The sequence below is a fragment of the Chelonia mydas genome, chromosome 5, assembly GCF_015237465.2.
Source record: "Chelonia mydas isolate rCheMyd1 chromosome 5, rCheMyd1.pri.v2, whole genome shotgun sequence".
NCBI classification, from domain to species: Eukaryota; Metazoa; Chordata; order Testudines; family Cheloniidae; genus Chelonia; species Chelonia mydas.
In genome coordinates, this window is record NC_051245.2 from 107,806,354 (window position 1) to 107,826,323 (window position 19,970).

The following is a 19,970-nucleotide window of genomic DNA, read 5'->3' on the forward strand; positions in this document are numbered from 1 at the left end:
TGACAGAGGATGTGGAAAAAGCTAATGTACTCAATGCTTTTTTTGCCTCTGTCTTCATGAACAAGGTCAGCTCCCAGACTACTGCACTGGGCAGCACAGCATGGGGAGGAGGTCACCAGCCCTCTGTGGAGAAAGAAGTGGTTCAGGACTATTTAGAAAAGCTAGACGAGCACGAGTCCATGGGGCCGGATGCGCTGCATCCGAGAGTGCTAAAGGAATTGGCAGATGTGACTGAGGAGCCATTGGCCATTATCTTTGAAAACTCATGGCGATCGGGGGAGGTCCCAGACGACTGGAAAAAGGCTAATGTAGTGCCCATCTTTTAAAAAAGGGAAGAAGGAGGATCCTGGGAACTACAGGCCAGTCAGCCTCACCTCAGTCCCCGGAAAAATCATGGAGTAGGTCCTCAAGGAATCAATTGTGAAGCACTTAGAGGAGAGGAAAGTGATCAGGAACAGTCAGCATGGATTCACCAAGGGCAAGTCATGCCTGACTAATCTAATTGCCTTCTGTGACTAGATAACTGGCTCTGTGGATGAGGGGAAAGCAGTGGACATGTTATTCCTTGACTTTCGCAAAGCTTTTGACACGGTCTCCCATGGTATTCTTACCAGCAAGTTAAAGAAGTATGGGCTGGATGAATGGATGATAAGGTGGATAGAAAGTTGGCTAGATTGTCGGGCTCAACGGGTAGTGATCAATGGCTCCATGTCTAGTTGGCAGCTAGTATCGAGTGCCCCAAGGGTTGGTCCTGGGGCCAGTTTTGTTCAATATCTTCATAAATGATCTGGAGGATGGCATAGATTGCACCCTCAGCAAGTTTGCAGATGACACTAAACTGGGAGGAGAGGTAGATACGCTGGAGGGTAGGGATAGGATACAGAGGGCCCTAGACAAACTAGAGGATTGGGCCAAAAAGAAATCTGATAAGGGTCAACAAGGACAAGTGCAGAGTCCTGCACTTAGGACGGAAGAATCCCATGCACCGCTAAGACTAGGGACCGAATGGCTAGGCAGCAGTTCTGCAGAAAAGGACCTAGGGGTTACAGTGGACGAGAAGCTGGATATGAGTCACCAGTGTGCCGTTTTTGCCAAGAAGGCCAATGGCATTTTGGGATGTATAAGTAGGGGCATTGCCAGCAGTTCGAAGGACGTGATCGTTCCCCTCTATTTGGCATTGGTGAGGCCTCATCTGGAGTACTGTGTCCAGTTTTGGGCCCCACACTACAAGAAGGATGTGGAAAAATTGGAAAGAGTCCAGCAGAGGGCAACAAAAATGATTAGGGGTCTGGAACACATGATTTATGAGGAGAGGCTGAGGGAACTGGGATTGTTTAATCTGAGGAAGAGAAGAATGAGGGGGAATTTGATAGCTGCTTTCAACTACCTGAAAGAGGGTTCCAAAGAGGATGGATCTAGAGTGTTCTCAGTGGTAGTAGATGACAGAAAGAGGAGTAATGGTCTCAAGTTGCAGTGGGGTAGGTTTAGGTTGGATATTAGGAAAAACTTTTTTACTAGGAGGGTGGTGAAGCACTGGACTGTGTTACCTAGGGAGGTGGTAGAATCTCCTTCCTTAGAGGTTTTTAAGGTCAGGCTTGACAAAGCCCTGGCTGAGATGATTTAGTTGGGGATTGGTCCTGCTTTGAGCAGGGGGTTGGACTAGATGACCTCCTGAGTTCCCTTCCAACCCTGATATTCTGTATTCTATGACTGCTGCACTGGCCGATAGGCAGCTTGAGAATACAGAGAACAAAGGTATTGCCCTTTTTGGGATCAGTTATTCTTCTTGGCGTGCTTGCTCATGTCGATTCCATTCTAAGTGCGTGTGCACCCACGTGCGCGCTCGTCAGAGATTTTTGCCTTCGCACTACCCATAGGGTCGGCTGTGGCGCTCTCTGGAGTGCCATGCTCATGCCGCGGTATATCAGGCGCCACCAGCCCTACGCCCTCTCAGTACCTTCTTACCGCCCGTGGTAGTCAGTCGGAGCGCCTTTCTTGCTTAGCAAGAGCGAGCGGTTTCTCCTTTTGAACTTTGTGTCTTAGAGTCTTTGTACATAGTTTGTATATAGTAGTGTTAAGTAGCTGTTAACTGGTTGTTAAGTGTTAGTTAGTACTTAGGGTCCCAGCAGGACTTTTCCCCAGGCAGGGAATGCCCCGCTCTCCTGGGTTTAAGCCCTGCTCAGATTGCAAGAGGCCTATGCCTGTGAGTGACCCCCATAACAGCTGCCTTAAGTGCTTGGGGGAGTCGCACGTTAATGAGCAGTCCCGGAGCTGCAAAAACTTTTGGCCCAAAAAGAGCAGGACATCTGCCTCAGGGATCTCCTGACGGAGTCTGCTTCCGCCCGGCTTCCGAGCCATCCAGGCAGGTTGCACCAAGCGCCTTGGCCTCCGTGTGCACCGGCACCTGGCTCCTCCCAGCACCGTTCACCATCACTAGTGCCGAAGAAGAACGCCAAGAAGCACTCCCCAGCACCGAGCAAGAAGGCCCACGGGGCATCTACCAAGGGACCTGGGCCTGCCTGCCAGGCTACTCCAGAGCCATGTGATTGTGTCTCCCTGATTGGGGCTCCCAGCTCCCTTAAAGGTCTGTCACTGACTCCTGGGAGTGGTATGGGACCCACACCCCTGCCTGTACTGTTGTCATCCCAGGCTTCTCAGGAGCAGAGAGTACAGGTCTCCACCTGCTCCGATGTTGACCCTGGTGCTGCAGGACCCGGCTAAGGCTCCCCAAGAGGGCAAGCCCGCCATTAAGACCCCTCGGGACAGGGGAACACCATAGGTCGCCGGACAGAAGACAACGATCTTCTCCGCCACATCGAGGATCCTGGAGCAGCTCCAAGATGCATTGTTGGTCGGCCAGGCTGTTGCCTTGGCGCTACTCACTAGCACGGGGTTGACACCCCCTGTAGTGTTCCTGGCGCTGCTCATTTTCTCACCGGTTGTCCTCCAGGCCAGTTCAGCCCATCGCCTAGATCCCATCGGCGTGATGGGACACCGGAGCCCGCTCCCTCATCTGCGGCACCACACTGGCAGCATGGCCAGTGGCCAACGCAGTGGCCGTATTGGAGCATGTGGGGTGTACCAGTTGTGACTATGCCCCCTTTGCAGCACTCCTTGATGGCCGTGTCAGAGCATTGGTCGGCGGTCCCACCAGCATTGGGCCCGATACCGGAAGCCCATTCCAAGGTCAGGGAAAGGAACCTGTGCCTACTGTGACGTTGCACTCTATATGATTTTATGAAAATATGCTAATGCGTGTGAATATAATGTAACTGGAATATGTTTCATGCAAAAGGTCTCTTGTAAAGTATCATTACAAAGCTTAGCATGGTGTCAAGTGTCAGGGGGTAGCTGTGTTAGTCTGTATCCACAAAAACAAGGAGTCCAGTGGCACCTTAAAGACTAGCAGATTTATTTGGGCATAAGCTTTTGTGGGTAAAAAAAACCACTTCTTCAGATGTGTGGAGTGAAATTTACAGATGCAGGCATTATATAATGACACATGGAGAGAAGGGAGTTACCTCACAAGTGGAGAACCAGTGTTGACAGGGCCAATTCGATCAGGGTGGACGTAGTCCACTCCCAATAATAGAATTGGCTGGCTCATTACAAAAGCAGCTTTGCCTCTCCTGGAATTGATACCTCCTCATCTATTATTTGGAGTGGACTGCTATGAGGTGGTAAAGGTGCTCCTGTCAGCAATTGTGACGGCGCATGCAATGAGGACACAAGTGTCATCAGCCGCCTTCCTGGGCCAGGTGGCGATCCAAGAAATCTGTTGGGCTGCTACCTGGTCGTCCGTCCACATGTTCGCATTGCATTATGTGCTGACTCTACAGGGTTGAGACAATGCTGGCTTCGGCAGAACTGTGCTGCAAACCGAAAGCAAGACTGTGAATTCTGAACCCACCTCCATTGATACTGCTTGTGAGTCACCTTGAATGAAATTGAAATGAGCAAGCAGTTGAAGAAAAAATAGTTTCCTACCTTTCGTAACTGTTGTTCTTCGAGATGTGTTGTTCATATCCATTGCAGTACCCGCCCTCCTACCTCTCTGTCGGAGTTGTCGGCAAGAAGGAACTGAGAGGGCATGGGGCTGGCAGTGCCTGATATACCACGGCATGCACGTGGCACTCAAGGGGACTCCACAGCCAGCCCTACGGATACTACTAAGGTAAAAACCTCCGACGACCGCACACACCTGGAATGGAATGGACATGAGCAACACATCTCAAAGAACAACAGTTACAAAAGATGGGTGACTGTTTTTTCTGTTTAGTACTGAATTGATGACCCCTGCTTCTCCTCAACTCATAGGAATCCCTTAAGTGAGCTACCCCAGAGGTTTTTTTAAATGAATATTCTTGGAACATTGGGGAGTGAGGCTGGCATCTTAACCCAGTTAAACACAGACTATCCCGACTGACCACTAACTGGCAAGTAAGACACTATTTAAACTGCAGAGAAACACAAAAGCCATTTAAACATCCTGTACCTGGAAATCTCCTCTTTTTGTCTTCTCCTTGCAAGCTAAAATCGTAACACCCATGCCGTTAAATTATTAGATGGCTCCTATTTTGAGATCTGATCGATCTTTTAGTATATGTGACAAACTGGGGCGAACATATTTACCTTTTATTTTAGGAAATTGTTCTATTAAATACCTAACTTCAATATTTCTGTTACTGCCTTTTAACACGAGAGAGACAAAGCTGGTGTAGTCTATTTAAAAATTCCAAGATTGTACTACTTTGTTTGTAATCAGTGAGAGCAATGGTCTTTGGTCTGAATAAATTAAGACAACACTTAGGATGCCATTGCTATTATTTCGGAAATATTGAAACTGGAGATATTATAATTGTAGCAAAACAGTTGATAAGAATTTTTTCACAGAAATTTTAGACTGCTGGACATAAGGGATGCTTTACTGGAGCACTTTCTAAAGTCTAATAAATGTCCTGAAATAGGTTGTTCAATGAGCTATGTGAAGCAACCAAAGGTAACTAAGTGTCCTGAAGTTTCTAAGGCAATATGTACTTACCCTCTTTAAGTCCTAACATGTACACTCCTATTGAGGTTACAAGAAGCCTTGGTGATCCTAGTAACTTGAAAAAAGATGCAATCCTCTGTATACTCCTTATAGCTCAAAGGCACAGTATTCCAGAAGCATTGTGTTTGTCTCCCTGGATTAATAATATGCTGGCTGCAAAAGCTAGATAAGGACTTGTCAGCTATTCTATAGACAAATTCACAGAGGAATATTTTTCTACTTTTCCAAATGGCATTGAGCCTATCAGTGTGTACATCCTATGATATATTGTCCCTTACAGCAAGATCAATGACCTCTGTGTTACTGGTCAGATAGGCGCTGTGTGCTATAGCTTAGGCAGTGTGGTTGGCTGTGGTTTATTTTACTAGTCTACCATTTGAGAAGAACTGCTCTTTGCACTGGTATTAATGTGCATTAGGAAACAGTTGGTTGAGTCAAAGAAATTACTTGTCTGACAAACCAGACATAATGGATAGGCATAAGTCCATCACAAACCTGTAGTGGATAGGCATAAGTCCATCACAAATTCCCTTTCAGGCCTTGCTGTAGTGAGACTGTGGCAAAGTGAGAAGACATTTAAAGATCAGTGGTCTATTTTATCAAGATGCACTGACTTGCTGAAATCAGGTTAGGATTTGCAATACCTGTACCTCTTCCCTTGATTCCACACACATTTTTAAGGATGCCATGCCCTGCAAAAACTCCTTCAGATTAGAGGATTTATGAAAAGACATTGATATCTATTTCATATTGTGGCTATAGTTCTAGTTCTCAAAGTAAGGAATATTTTCTAAAATGTGTTCCATCTGCTTTATTAGTCCCAATTGCTCAGGGGACTTCATTCCTGTGCTGGATTTAATGGGAGTCTATAGATTTGTCCTCACCAATCATTTCAAGGTGGAGAGACTTCAATCAATACTAAGGATAATAAGACAAGAAGAGATTCTGAGCTCCTTAACCGTCTTATCAGAGTTTTCTGAAATTTACAGTTTAAGCCTTTTGTTTTCATAATGCTGAAGTTCCCTTCGGTGCGGTTTTGCTTTTCAGTCTCTTCATTAATCATACTTACTGTACATCTCATAGATGTCAGTGGCGTAGAGGAAGCACTGTTTGCCATCAAATGGGGACCAGGTTTGAATTCTGGAATTAGATCCTAGTCTCTTAAAGCAGCAGAGACTGGGAGCACTGTACATGGTGGTACACATTCCTTCTTAAGAAGGGAGTGTGTTGTTCAACAGCTATACCTCTGGTATGGTCAGAAGCTGTATTGGCTTCAAAGAAAGCATAGTGCAATTCTCCCTTTATAATGGATTGGTACAAGTTTATATTCCATATATAAGAAAGGAAATATGGAATAATGCCTAATCTGTTTTGGGATAAATCTTTAGTTCAGGTGGTTTGGCTCATTTTATGCCCAAAGTACCCTTTGTCCGTCATTCTGTTGCCCTGTTGAGTTTGTGGAGATTTGTAGCCTCCTTCAAGCCTAAAAACAAGTAACCAGGCTGTTACAGATTGGCTCTGAGTTCAGTTTCTCTGCTTGAGCCTCCCAGTGTGATTGTCCAAGCTAACCATTATGAAACCCAGTTAACGTAGCTTTTAAATAAGAGTATTTTATTGGAAATTTTACAGAAATAGAGAGAAATTCAACAACTGTAAATTAAGAATAAAAATAAACACACTCTGAGATTTGCTGTTGTGGGTCTGTTTTTGCAGTGTACATGTACCCTCAGAGAGCTTTTGAAAACAGGAGGTGCAGGTTAAGTTGCAGCACTCATTGTTCTGACCCTAGATTTCAGGACCTCCTTATATTCTTCATGCTTGAAAAGATCCTAGGCTACAATTTTCAACATGTGTCTTATTTTAGTAAGTGGCTTGATTTTGAAAATTGCTGAGTGGGATCTGTTGGGTGCTCAGCATGTTACAAATCTGATCACTCATCCAGGTACCTAAATTTGAATTCAGGAACCTATCTTTCAGCACCCATGTTTGAACATCTTGGTCCTAGTGTATGTGACAGTGGAATGGTATTTTATACCACAGAAAGTTATGCCTGATGGGAATTCTATGATGCTGAGGACACTAAGTGCTGGAGGAGAGAAGTGTGTCTGCAAAAAGGGAGAAAAATCACAGGAGCAAGTATATTTAAATATTTCTATGAGGACAGCTACTTAATTTGATTAGATTCAGAACTATAAGTTGAAGACTTCAGTTACCTTTTTTTAATGCAGTGAGCTCATTGAGTGATAATGCATATGAAAAGGAACACCAGATCCAATGTGGCATATTACAATATTTTAGAACAGTGGTTCTCAACCCTGGGATACACAGAGGTCTACCAGGGGATACTCAACTCATCTAGATCAACGTGAGGATTGCAGGATGGGCTTAGGGGGTCGCAAGTGCAGGGCTGGTGTTAGGGGAAGGCAAGCAGGGCAACTGCCCAAGTTCCCATGCCACAGGAGGCTCCAGAAAGCTAAGTTACATGCTTCAGCCCCGGGCAGCAGGGCTCAGGCTTCAGACAAGGCTCACAAGTGAAAAACAGGCTCAAGTATTGCACTGAAATGTAAGTACAATATTTATATTCAAATTGATTTATTTTATAATTACATGGTAAAAATAAGAAGGTAAGCAATTTTCAGTAATCGTATGCTGTGATACTTTTGTGTTTTTACATCTAATTTTGTAAGCAAATAGTTTTTAAGTGAGGTGATACTTGTGGTACGCAAGGCAAATCAGACTCCTGAAAGGAATACAGTAGTCTGGAAAGGTTGAGAGCCACTGATCTACACAGCATCAGGTCAGGTATTTCTTGTTCTGACAAGGAATCACCTATTCAACAGCAGGCTTCTTACCCCTTAAGTTGCTTAGCTGGGTGTAGATACATTCATCTATATTTTTTATATAATTCATCATTACTCAGGGAATCTAGATTTCTTGCCCTGAGCAGTGGAAAACCAGAGAAGCATTCAGCATGCTCTTTGAGGAATATCAATCTTAGCTGTTAATGTAGACCAGGGGTCGGCAACCTGTGGCATGCATGCCGATTTTTAGTGGCACTCTGCTGCTAGCCAGGGTCCCAGCCGCCCGCCCCGCTAAGCCCGCTGCCGGTCTGGGATTCCGTCTGCTGGCCCCTGCAGCGGGATGAGCGGGGCTGGCGGCTGGGGCCCCATGGGCAGCAGACGGAATCTCAGACCAGCAGTGGGCTGAGCTGCTCAGCCCGCTGCTGGTCTGAGGTTCCGGCCACCGGCCCCTGTTAGCCGGGGTCCTGGCCGCCGGCACCGCTCAGCCCGCTGCCAGCCTGGGGTTCCGTCGGGGGGCCCCGTAAATGTAAAATTTATTACTGGCATGCAAAACCTTAAATTAATGAAGACTTGGCACACCACTTCTCAAAGTTTGCCGACCCCTGATGTAGACAAACTTTAATAACTCACAATGAAAGCATAACAGAATTAATACATTACTAATGAGTGCAATACGTTAAGCGTATTCCATAAACAAAATGATAAAAACCCAGCACAAAACTACCATTTCATCAAGCTAGGTTGTACAAAACTCTGATATGATCAAGGAACATTGGAGAGCTATACTGTAGACAGAGAAATATTCGAGTACTCCTGTTTTGTCTACCTTGCTGGGAACCTGTTTCTCAGGACAAACTGTCTTAACTGCAAATGACTGTACCAGATTGACTAGATTCTTCATTCCACCTTCCTATTTGATTTTCTACAAGGAAGGAATATCATCCAAAATGTGTTGTACAATGATAAGAAACAAAGTAATGTGTGTGAAATACTGGCTCCATTGAAGTGACTTGGAGGTTTGCCATTGACTTCAATGGAATGAAGATTTCACCTTTCTTTATACTGGGCATTAATCAACCGGGCCAAAATATTCCCTTTAAAATATTTGAGGAAGAAAAGTAGCCAATGACACATGTACTCCTGTTCTTTTTGCGGATACAGACTAACACAGCTGCTACTCTGAAACCTTTGAAAATATAAAAACAGTGAATCTAATTATGCAGTACTATGGTATGGAGGGAAACATTTCTCACCCTAACTGGTTATTAGTTTAGACCCTAGAGCATGAGAATTGACTGTTACTGTAATTTTCTCCTGGGTAAAGAAATAGTATTTGCCTCAATAACCTCTCATGGAAGTGAGTCCTACATGTTAATTTTATGTTGTATAAAAGTGTATTAATATTTTAAAGTTGTTTTTTAAAATTAATCTGATATCCTCTTTTTCTAGTCTTTTAAGAAAAGGTATATAAGAATGTTCAACTGGCCTTGCCTATATTCATTTTTTTAATATCTCGATCACACCACCTGTTCTTTTATTCTTTTTCTTTCCAGACAGAATGGTCCTAAACTTTTAAATCTTTTCATGTATGAAAAGCCTTTGTTTCAGTGACTCTTAGTATTTTTTGTTGTCCTTTCCTGAACTCCTCCTTTTTCTGCTTACATTTCTTTGAGGTGACAAAAACTGAGCATGATGATGGATCATCAGTTTCTATGATGATGCCATAATATTTTCTATATTATTTTTACCCCGTCTTAATGTAGTCTAACATCCCCCGCCCTTTTTGAACATGAAGCAGATTGAGCAGATATCTTTACTGAGTACACTAGATCTTTTCCCTGAGAAGTTACTATTAATTTATAATCCATTGATGTGTGGGTAATTATAAATTGTTGTTTTCAGTATGCATTAACTTGCTCTTGTCTGTTGAATTTTATCTACTGTGTTGCTAATTACCTAGTTTTGTTAGGTCCTTCTGGAGTTCCCCAAAGGCCTTCCTTGTCTTAACTGACTTAAAATGATTTTGTCATCAACACATTCTGTCCACAAATTTGGTAACACCTCAAGAATTTTAAAGTGTTAGAGAGGTATGAATTATCCTAACAAATGCCTTGTTTGTTTCTTTTCATCACATACTCATCTGCATTTTTAAAATTATATTTCTAGTTATTTTGGAAGACCTACAGTATTAGCTTTAGTATGGTACAGTGGAAATTGCTCTTTTTGCACAATAACATGTTTTAAACAACTGTTCAAAAAACCAGCAAAAACCAGTTCTGTAGCTAAATTTGTTAAAATAAATATTAGACAAGTTGCACTGGAAAATTTGGGAATATTTTAATGTAGCTGAGACAGAGGAGTGTTGAGTGGAGATGGCCGTTATTACAAGTTTCATCTGTCTTTGTTAGTAGTTCAGCTACTTCATTCTTCAGTTCCTCATGACTCTTGGATGATGCCATTTGGTCCTACTGATTTATTACAGAGTGCTTTATTTCAAGTTGTTTTATCATTTTAAAAAAATATCTTTATCTAGAGTTCTCTATCTACAACTCTTTGCTACTTTTAAAGAAAGTATAGCCCTGGAGCAGAATAAAGACGTTCTCAAGCTGTTGTCTGTGAAGCACTTCCTTTTGGCATGCAGCTGGTCACATGGCAGTTACCCTTTCTCCTTAATTCCAGCTGCTAAATTCCATTACATGCATTCAAAATTACATTAAATATTTCCCTGCAATTATTTTTTCATGTAAGCAATATTAGCATCTCTGAAATTTCCTTATCCTCTTTGGTTGCCCCCTTTATACCTTGGTAATCTAACAGATACACTGGATGAATTCCTTGTTCCGTTGACGTGAATAGTAATGCTCCCATGGACTTCAGTGGAGCCAGGGTTTCACCCATTGATTCCTCCCTTGAGCTTCCTACTTCTGATGGACATAAATATTTTCTTATTTGGCTCTTTCTTTCTTAAATTTCCTCCTTAGTTCTCTTAAACTTCATTTTACATTTTGCCTGTTTATCCATTTTTTTGTTCCCCTTTATTGTCCTCTGCAGCCATACTACCTTCTTTGATCCTGTGTGATCTCAGATATTAAGTTGTCCCCTCACTGCAATGTGGCTGAAAAGATACATCCTCAAAACAAAAGAAAATAATCCCTTTAGAAATATTAAGAAAGCACTCAGTCCACCTACTAGTGTCCATGCCAATCAATGAAAAGGTGGACGAGCTGCTGTAAGTCATTCCAATTGGCACGGTAGGCTGGACAAATGAGCTTTCCTTTATGCAGACATAATTTTCTTTTTGAAATTTCCTAGTAGTAAATAAATTACTGTCTAAATTCCATGCTATGAACTAATAAATGGGTGGTGCAGAAAAATGTTTGCATAGAACAGAGACGTGGAAAATGGATGAATTCTGAGGTTGTATGTTTTTCATATGGATTTTCAGCAGATTGTGCTGTTTTCTCTAGCTTTCAATTAAATAATTTTTTAGCAGAATTGGTTACAAAGATAGCCTTCAGAATGTAAACAGATATGTTGTTTGTCGCTTAGGGCCTGATCCTGTCAGTTGCTGAGCACAGCCACCAACAATTAACTTCAGTAGGAGTGGTGGGTGCTCAGTACTTCTGCCAGTCAGGAAAAAGAGAACGGTGTTGTTCTCATTTTAATAGGATGCAACCTTTAAAAATTATAATTATGACCACGTAAGTGCTTCTAATAATAAAAATAGCAGATTGGCATACCAGTATGATCCAGCTAATCAGCTTATCCAGTTATGGCTGGAGATAAGTGTTGTATCCCACTATTCTATTCATTTGGAAGGACATTGTATAGGAATGCAAGTCTTTATAAAGATGAAGTCTTTATTTTTCTATCAGATATTCATGCGATTAGAAAAATAATTGAGAAACTTGCTGCTGTCCATAAATTTGATTAAGATAGTATTTGTATTTCCAAAAAATACATCAGTCTCTATCTAGTAGACACAAACATTTCAATGTAATACTTCAGTTATTTTTAATGACACTTTGTGAGTCTTAAATATATCTGGAATTAGAATATGCTTAGGTAGAGTGGTCTGGTCTGTGATCAGTTTTTTGGGCAGTCAATAAGTAATTACATTTGTCTTGACTAGATTTTGTGTGGTCATGGTTCTGACAAAACAATACGAGTAGGAATAGATTTTATTGTTTCTAATAGAGCCCACAAAGTGCTAGATGTTTTCCAAACATAATAGAAGATCTGATTCCTTCCCCAAAGAGCTGATGCTCTGAAAGGCAAAACCAAACAGACAAAGGGGAAAAGAAAGAGATGCATAAGATATAAACAAATGACAATGCAGTTCATGACAGTGTTAAATAATATAATGTTTTATCACTAAATTATATACATTTATCTATATGCCAACTAAATAAAGTATTATTTATAGCTGCCAAAAATCTAGTCATAATCCATTGATTGGTTTCTTTTAGGTGTCATGGCAGAAATGGGTCTTCTGAGGGGATTTAAATGCAGTGAAAGAAATGGGTTTATGGTTCAGCTCAGAAAGGGCATTAAGCATAGAAGACCAGCATGGAAGACAAACAGGCAGCCTAGCCTAGAAACTTTGACAGAGCAGGGTGAAATAGGCAAAAGACATAAATAGGGAGGGCCAAGTTATGCAGGCAGTTATATCCTAGTCTGGTGTGTGGACTTTATTCTTATCTTCAAAATTTAAACTTTATCTCCTTCAGGTAAAACAGGAGTTTTTCTATTTCATGTTTGCTGCCCCAGTTAATAAGCTCACTTCCAGAGGAAATATTTCATTTAGTAATTTTTTCTGCTATTCCTAATCAGTGAACCTTGTTTTGTGTGTGTGTGTGTGTGTGTGTGTGCACATGCGTGCATGTGCATTTGCTTGGTTTTGTATTTATAGAGCTGTTCAAGAATTAAGGTAAATACTTCTTTTTTTTAAAGTTTGTGAATACCAATTTCTGCTCACAATCATCATACAAAGGTATATGGAACTGCTGCGGTTCTAATGTTAGGCCTGTTTGGGTGGAGAAGCAGTTGTTTGAAACACATTACACTGTTGAATTCCTTAGTTACAAAGATAAAGGATAAAAGGTAAAGGCAGTACATCTGCCAATATGATGAGAGTGAGGGGGTGGAAACAAGTGTGACCAATATTGCAATAAGAATAGTGAAGAAAATCATGATCCTGGTGGCTATATGACTTTGTAAACTAAAAACAGCAATAAATTGAAGTACTTGTTTTCAGTGATGGCATTTATTAATCCCATGTTACATTTTCTTTAAAAATAGCTTTACAACGAATTGACTATATGTTTTGAAACTCTGAAAGCAAGGGAGATTCAGCTCCAGCAAAGTCATGCTTCTCTTCAGGGTCAGCTACTGGAAAAAGAACAAAAGATAAAGTGGCTGGAAGAACAACTACAGCAGGCCCGAGAGGCCTTACATCCGGTACATCAAGATTCTCATCCAAAACACAGGGAACAGGTGAGGTAAATTGTATTTAATAGATTATAAAGCTTCCACACAGTCAATAGCACAGAGGAACCTATAGATACTTCTGCTGATAATAATAGAAGGCATATGCAAGCAGACTACCACTCATATTCTGGAATAAAGCCAGAGGAAATCTGCAATCTACTGGCAGGTTTGTGTGAAATTTCTGTTTTTGTGTCATGAATATTTTGTGGTTGAAAACTGAGAGTTATATAATTTGCTGATAAGAAGAATGTGAAATTTCCCAATTTTTGTCAGTGACTGTTGAGCCTGGCAATCTCATTGTTTGTGGCTATACTACTAAAAGTCATTAATGAGTCCCAGCTCCAAAGACAATATTAAAAGGAAAAAGACTTCTCTAGAAATCATTAAACTATTTTTTAAAACTAAGTTGTAATGTCTATGGGGAGTAGTACAGTAGTGCTATTTCATCTTCATCCTTTATCGATAGACCACCTACTTAAAAAACACCACAAGATACATCTGCGGGCTCACCAGAAATTTGGACACACAAAGGATTTCCAAAAGGCCAATGACTGACCAAATTGAGTCAAGGGGCCTCAAGAGAAGTTCTACCTGCAAAATTTTCTTAAAGCCTTGTCTTGTAGGGCTCTGGCTTTGCTTAATTTCACAGAATCAAATGCTCTCCTGTCTTATCCAAAACTTCAAAGCAAAAATATTTTAAAATATAAAAAATACAGAAAACCCAATCTTTTTGCCAATTTTATCAGAGACATTTTTTATTTGAGTAGAAAAAAAAATGCTCATCTAGATTTTGCTGAAGTTTTCCTGTTACCACATTCTCAATAAACTTTCCTAAAAATGTAGATGTTTGAGACTGAGTGGTAATTGCAAGTGTTAAATATTGATTTCTTGAGTATAATCAGATTAGTGTGTTTTTAATAGTTGCTGGTCGCTTGTCATATCTGAGGAAAACATAGATAATCTTTCTTCATGGGGTACTCAAATATTCTCCATGACTTCCCCTTACCAGGAAATGTATTGATGCATTTTCCAGATGGTGGCACAGACATGAACTACTGTGGGATTAGTTTAGACTCAGGGAGGAAGCAATGCTGTAATGTTAGCAAGAATATCCACATTCTCATGTATAAAGGCAAAAACATTTGCTGTCCCTGAGGCTCTGCACACATTGAAACAAATTCTTCCTCGCTTCCACTTGGTACAACCTCAGTCATGTCAGTGGTGTTGGACCTGTGTAAGGGAAGGGAAGGCAGAATTTGGCTGATCATATTTTAGTTTGACAGCTCCAAATTTCTAAGTGATACAAATACATTGTGATCAGTGTCTGTTAATAAGCATGCACCCTCTTCCTCCACAGTCCCCAACTCCCTCTCCTAGGAAAGGACAGACACCTTGCAATCTGGGAGAAAAAACAAATTTACAAATAAAAAATGGGGGATAACTGGCTTGGAAGCAGCACTGCTTAGAAGGATCTGGGAGTTATGATGGATCACAACCTCAACATGAGTCAGCAATGCGATGCTGTTGCAAAAAAAGCAAATGCAGTTTTAGATTGCATTAACAGAGGCATAGCATGCAAGTCACAGGAGGTGATAGTACCGCTTTACTCGACACTGGTTAGGCATCAGCTGAAGTACTGTATCCAGTTTTGATCACCATTATATAGAAAGGATGTAGAGAAACTGAAAAAGATCCAGAGACAAGTGACAAAGATGATCAAAGGGATGGAACGCAAGTTATATGAGCAAAGGCTAAAGGGATGGGGTATATTTAGTTTGGAAAAGAGGAAATTAAGGGGGGACATGATAACAGTCTTCAAATACTTGAAACACTACCATAAAAAAGATGAAGAAAAGTTGTTCTCTCTTCCCACAGAGGGCAGGACAAGAGGCAATGGGTTCAAACTACAGCATAGCAGATTTAGATTAAATCTCAGGAAAAAACTTCCTAACTGTAAGAACAGTAGGACAATGGAACAGACTGCCTAGGAAGGTTGTGGAAACTCCTTCACTGGAGATTTTCAGAAGGAGGCTGGATAATTATCTGTCTTGGATGGTTTAGACACAATAAATCCTGCATCTTGGCAGGCAGTTAGACTAGATGACCAGTGTTCCCTCTAATTTTTACGTCCATATGCAGAATGAATTTTGTTATGTGAACCAATATGAAGGTGATGTGTGGCAGGAGTGGGGCTTAGGGGTTTGGAGTGTGGGAGGGGGCTCAGGGCTGGGGCAGAGGGTTGTGGTGCTGTGGGGGGATGAGGGCTCCAACTCGGGGAGTGGGCTCTGGGGCAGGGCCAGGGATGAGAGGTTTGGGGTGCAGGCTGCCTCGGAGTCATGGTGGGGAGAGAGGACTCCCCCTAGCCCTTTCTTGCTACAGCAGCTGGGGCTGAGGGAGGGGTGCCTCTCCCCAACCATGGCAGCTCCAGTGGGGCTGGGCTGGGCCAGGGGAGGGGTGCCTCTATGCGTCGTGCTGGGGACATAGCACCACTGCCCCAGCCCCATGTCACACGTGCCTCCACTCCCCGCAGTCCCTCCAGCCCAGCAAAGTTCAGGGGAAGGGACTGCCTGCAGGGTGCCTCCCGGCACAGACCCCTGACAATACCATGTGCACCTCCAGCTTCACGGGCTGCCAGCTAAGTGGACAACTTTGCCGGGGGTAGGGGGGACTCTGCCTTCTTCCCCCTGCGCCCACAGGTGGGTTTGAGCTGCTCAGCTCCCACAGGAGGGATAAATCCACCCTCGGCTGCATCAGCCACTGGAATTGCACCCCTGGCTGAGCTCTGCACATGGATACACATACCCCACGAGATCAGCCTTCGCCTCCTTGAGCTCACCAGCTGGCTCGCAAGTCTGGGCAAACTCGGGGGAGGTCTGGCAGGATGTGGGGCAGCGGCTGTGGCAGGCCAGGGGCAGCATGGCACGGGGCTCAGCGGAGTCGTGTGGTGGCGGCTCAGGCATCTCCAACTAGCTCGCAGTCGCTCATTTAAACCCACCAGACGAGTTGGCTGCAGCACAGTGGGCGGAGGGTGCTGCTGCTTGGCTCGGGGTTTTAATTTCTCTCCACTGCATGTGACCCTCACCCCAGCCATGGCAGATCCGGCTGGGCCGGGCCGGGGAAGGAGTGCCTCTCCCCACCTGTGCGGCCCTTGGTAGCCTGCTGCACGGCCGTGCAGCTTAAAGGGAACTTAGTAGATGACCATGATGGCCCCTCCTAACCTATGATTCTGGAATTCTATCTCTTAAACAGTTCTACTTCTCTGTTTATTAAACAACAGAATGAAACAAGACAAAAGCATTCCAAATATTCCCAAAAGCAAACACCTATGGGTTTTGGTTGTTATTCACTGTCTTGTAGTCATAGTGTCCGTTTCATTATTACAATGTAAATTTTTAACTCTGAAATGTATTCTGTTTGTAAAACATAACTTTTACCTGTGTGAATTGTAAATATTTAAATATATTTACTGAACCAAAGTAATCATCTGACTTGTCTCTTACTTTTTTATACATGTACGGTACTTGAGACATTAAAGATAGTATTAAGAGATGATACTTCCATCGAAACACCATAATTAACAGGCATTTGAATATTTTTATTTATGACTGTGAGATTTGACAGGTGTGTGCATTCTGTTGAAACTTTTATAACGTTCTCCTAAATTCCAATTATGTGGTTCTTTAAGGCAGTCAGAATAGGAAATACTACTACAATGGTCAAAGTAAAGATCATTCAGAAATACCACTTATTACAAAGAGTGCAGATATGTCACTAAAATTAAATAAAGATACTACTAGGAAAGTTGTGTGTGATGTATGTGAAATGTAGAGATAAAATAAGTTTAAAAACGGTATGAATTCACTGTTATTGTTCTGAAATCCTCTGAGCCTTATTCCCAGTGTGTTACTCCAGCTTTACACTGGTGTAACATCATTGATTTCAATGATTTTGTTGATTACATCTATAGATATGTTAATTTAATTACAGTTTTTGGACGACTGATTGAAGTCAATGGCAAAAGTCCCTTTGACCATAGTTGAGCCAGGATTTCACCCAATATATTTTAATATTACAGCATAAAAGGGCAAAATTGAAGTTTCATTTTAAGAGTTTTCTAGTTCATATTAATCACAGATTATATTAATAGGGAAGTATCCTAATTTTTAAAATATTTTGTTTTTGTTTTTGTAATAAGGAATACTTCCCTATTAATCATAGCTAGTAATCATAGCTGAATCTTAACATAGTGTGTTGTAAGTTATTAACTACATATGTTTGGAACTATCTTCAGACAATCAGATTATAGCTTTCATCAAGCCTTTCAAAATGACTATATGACCATGGATTATCTAGTATCATATTTTGATTACTTGTGGCTTCTTAAACCTATCATACCTCTGAACAGTTTGATGGTTATAGTGTTATAGTGATAAGATTTTGGTAGAAATATAACATCAGAAACCTTATTATCCACTTGTATTATTTATACAATACTTTTCTTGGCCATACATGCATTATGAATGAAACCACGCTTTCAGAAATGTTCTACATGCATTAGTTTACTTTACTAAAATGTATAAATATAATTGTAATCTGATCACATAGAAAATCTTAAAATGGAAATCTCAAAATGGAATTTTTTAAACTGTCAATCGTTACCTTCTATATAATGAACAGTATGTTGTCATCAAATTATGGTGATCATTTAAAACACTCTACTGCAACAGAGTGTTGATTCTGGCAACCAAAGAACTATTAATTACTTTCCACTTAAGATCTTGTGTTTTGAGTTAGAAAATTGAAGAAAGAAAAATAGAAGTAAAAGTTGATCAAATTAGTTTACATGAACTATTCGGTAAAAATTACAATCTGTAATGACAAAAAGTAGCAATAACATTTTTCAGATGTTGATCTCCCTCCAACCTGCTGCTAAGTATCAATTTGCTGGAGATTATTACATTAGTTCTGTATTACAGGATTATATGGCTTGTAATTGCTCTTACAACACAGTTAATGCTGTTTATATTGAAATGTAATGTAGAAGTGATAGTACCTATATTTTTAGTACTAGCAATAGTCTTTAATTTTTAAGTTAAGACAAGCACCATCTCTGTAAATAATTTTAATTAGAATATTGCAGTAATTTTAATGTTTAACATCATTGTTTTAGATTTTGCTACATACTCTTACTAAAATGCTTTGCAGATAATTTTTCCTTAAAGGTAAGTTCTCTGCATACAGGAACATACCCGTGCTTCTGTCTGAGGGAATCAGCAGTATATTTTGAGTTTCCAGACATTTTTTAAAATTTAAATGAGTCAAATGACACTTCAGATGCCCGCAGTGTCTCGTTTAAGGAAGGAGAAAGCTAGAATAGTGTTTCTCAAAAAGGCCTATATTTTTCTCACTTTTTTATAAAGCAAATGTTTGAATTGGAGAGTTCTAGGGTTACAAGGATAGATTGTAGTATAGCCCATACACTTGTCTTCATAAGAGTGCTACACTATTATCTTTTGTATTAAAGTATCTACAATCATCACTTGTACTGGAACAATCGGACTTTAGCACTTTTCCAGCATAGACACAGTCACAACACCCCTGTTTTCGTATATGGCAATTGGGCATTTTACAATGACAACAGGGGACTCCACCCAGGATGCTGAGACAGTGCTAGCATGTAGACAGAACTCTTCCATAATTTTTTTTAGTTTTTGAAACAATAAAAATAAATGTAGTCCGTTTTAAGAATGAACTGCAGAACTTTTGAAAACTAAGCTATTTTTGGTATAGAGCTTGTCAAATAAAATCTAAATCCTGTTTTGAAGTGCACTTGTTGAAGAACTTTTTCTGAAAAATATCTTGATTGAATGTAATTGATTTTTACGATGTTAATAGGCTGACAAATTTTATATCTATTTTCAACCTAAAGCAATGTGAAATGGCCGAGGTTCTGAATACTGAAAATGTAGGGTTTATAATGGAAACAGCAACTCAACTTTAACTACTCTATAGTGGCACTATTCATGCCGCTATAATAAAACTTAAGATCGTTTTAGTGATTTTTTTCCTACAATTATTCAAAATTACATTACCCTTACTGAAAACTGAATGGCTTTTAGTGGATTAATTAAACTGTAGCTGGTTTGCCATCTGGGTGCAGCTTGTTTAGCTGCTTTTTCACAGAAAGATTTTTCACGGAATAAAGAGGTATTTTGTTTTTAGGGTTTTTTTTTTTTTTTGTTAGAAGGCAGCTGCTATGTGTAATTTCTAAAATACAAATGATATATACTGTATTAATTGATATTGAATTAAATTTGAGTTATGCAAAAGAAACTTTTTGGCCATCTCTCTCTCTCTCTCGTTCCCCCACTGCATGTTAGAAAACACAGCCTTTGAAAATATGAATTCTGTTTATAAATGTAGGGAAATATAATTATATTTTAGAGCAGGATCACCCATGGCATTATGTTGGAGTCCGGGGTTTAGGCTAGATGCAGAAAAGAAAAAAAAAATGGGGAAGAGGGAATTAACTAAATCTGATTTTTATGGCTCAAGTGGTTTCATTAAATTAGAGTGCTGTGTGCTACTGTTCATTAATGAACTTGTGCCATATGCTTTAACTGTTCTGG

General features: G+C 40.8%; 1 protein-coding gene across 6 annotated transcripts in view; it reads left to right on the forward strand.

Moving 5' to 3' along the window:
* Positions 1 to 19,970, forward strand: part of CNTLN (centlein) — a 294,546-nt gene that overhangs the window by 115,965 nt on the left and 158,611 nt on the right. For 5 of the 6 annotated variants that reach the window (XM_037902022.2, XM_037902023.2, XM_037902027.2 and 2 more), the window contains exon 8: positions 13,153 to 13,347. The exons of the other annotated variant lie outside the window; for it this stretch is intronic. In XM_037902022.2, the coding sequence (XP_037757950.1) occupies positions 13,153 to 13,347 (195 nt within the window). The remainder of the gene's footprint in view (positions 1 to 13,152; positions 13,348 to 19,970) is intronic. 6 annotated transcript variants of the gene reach the window in all.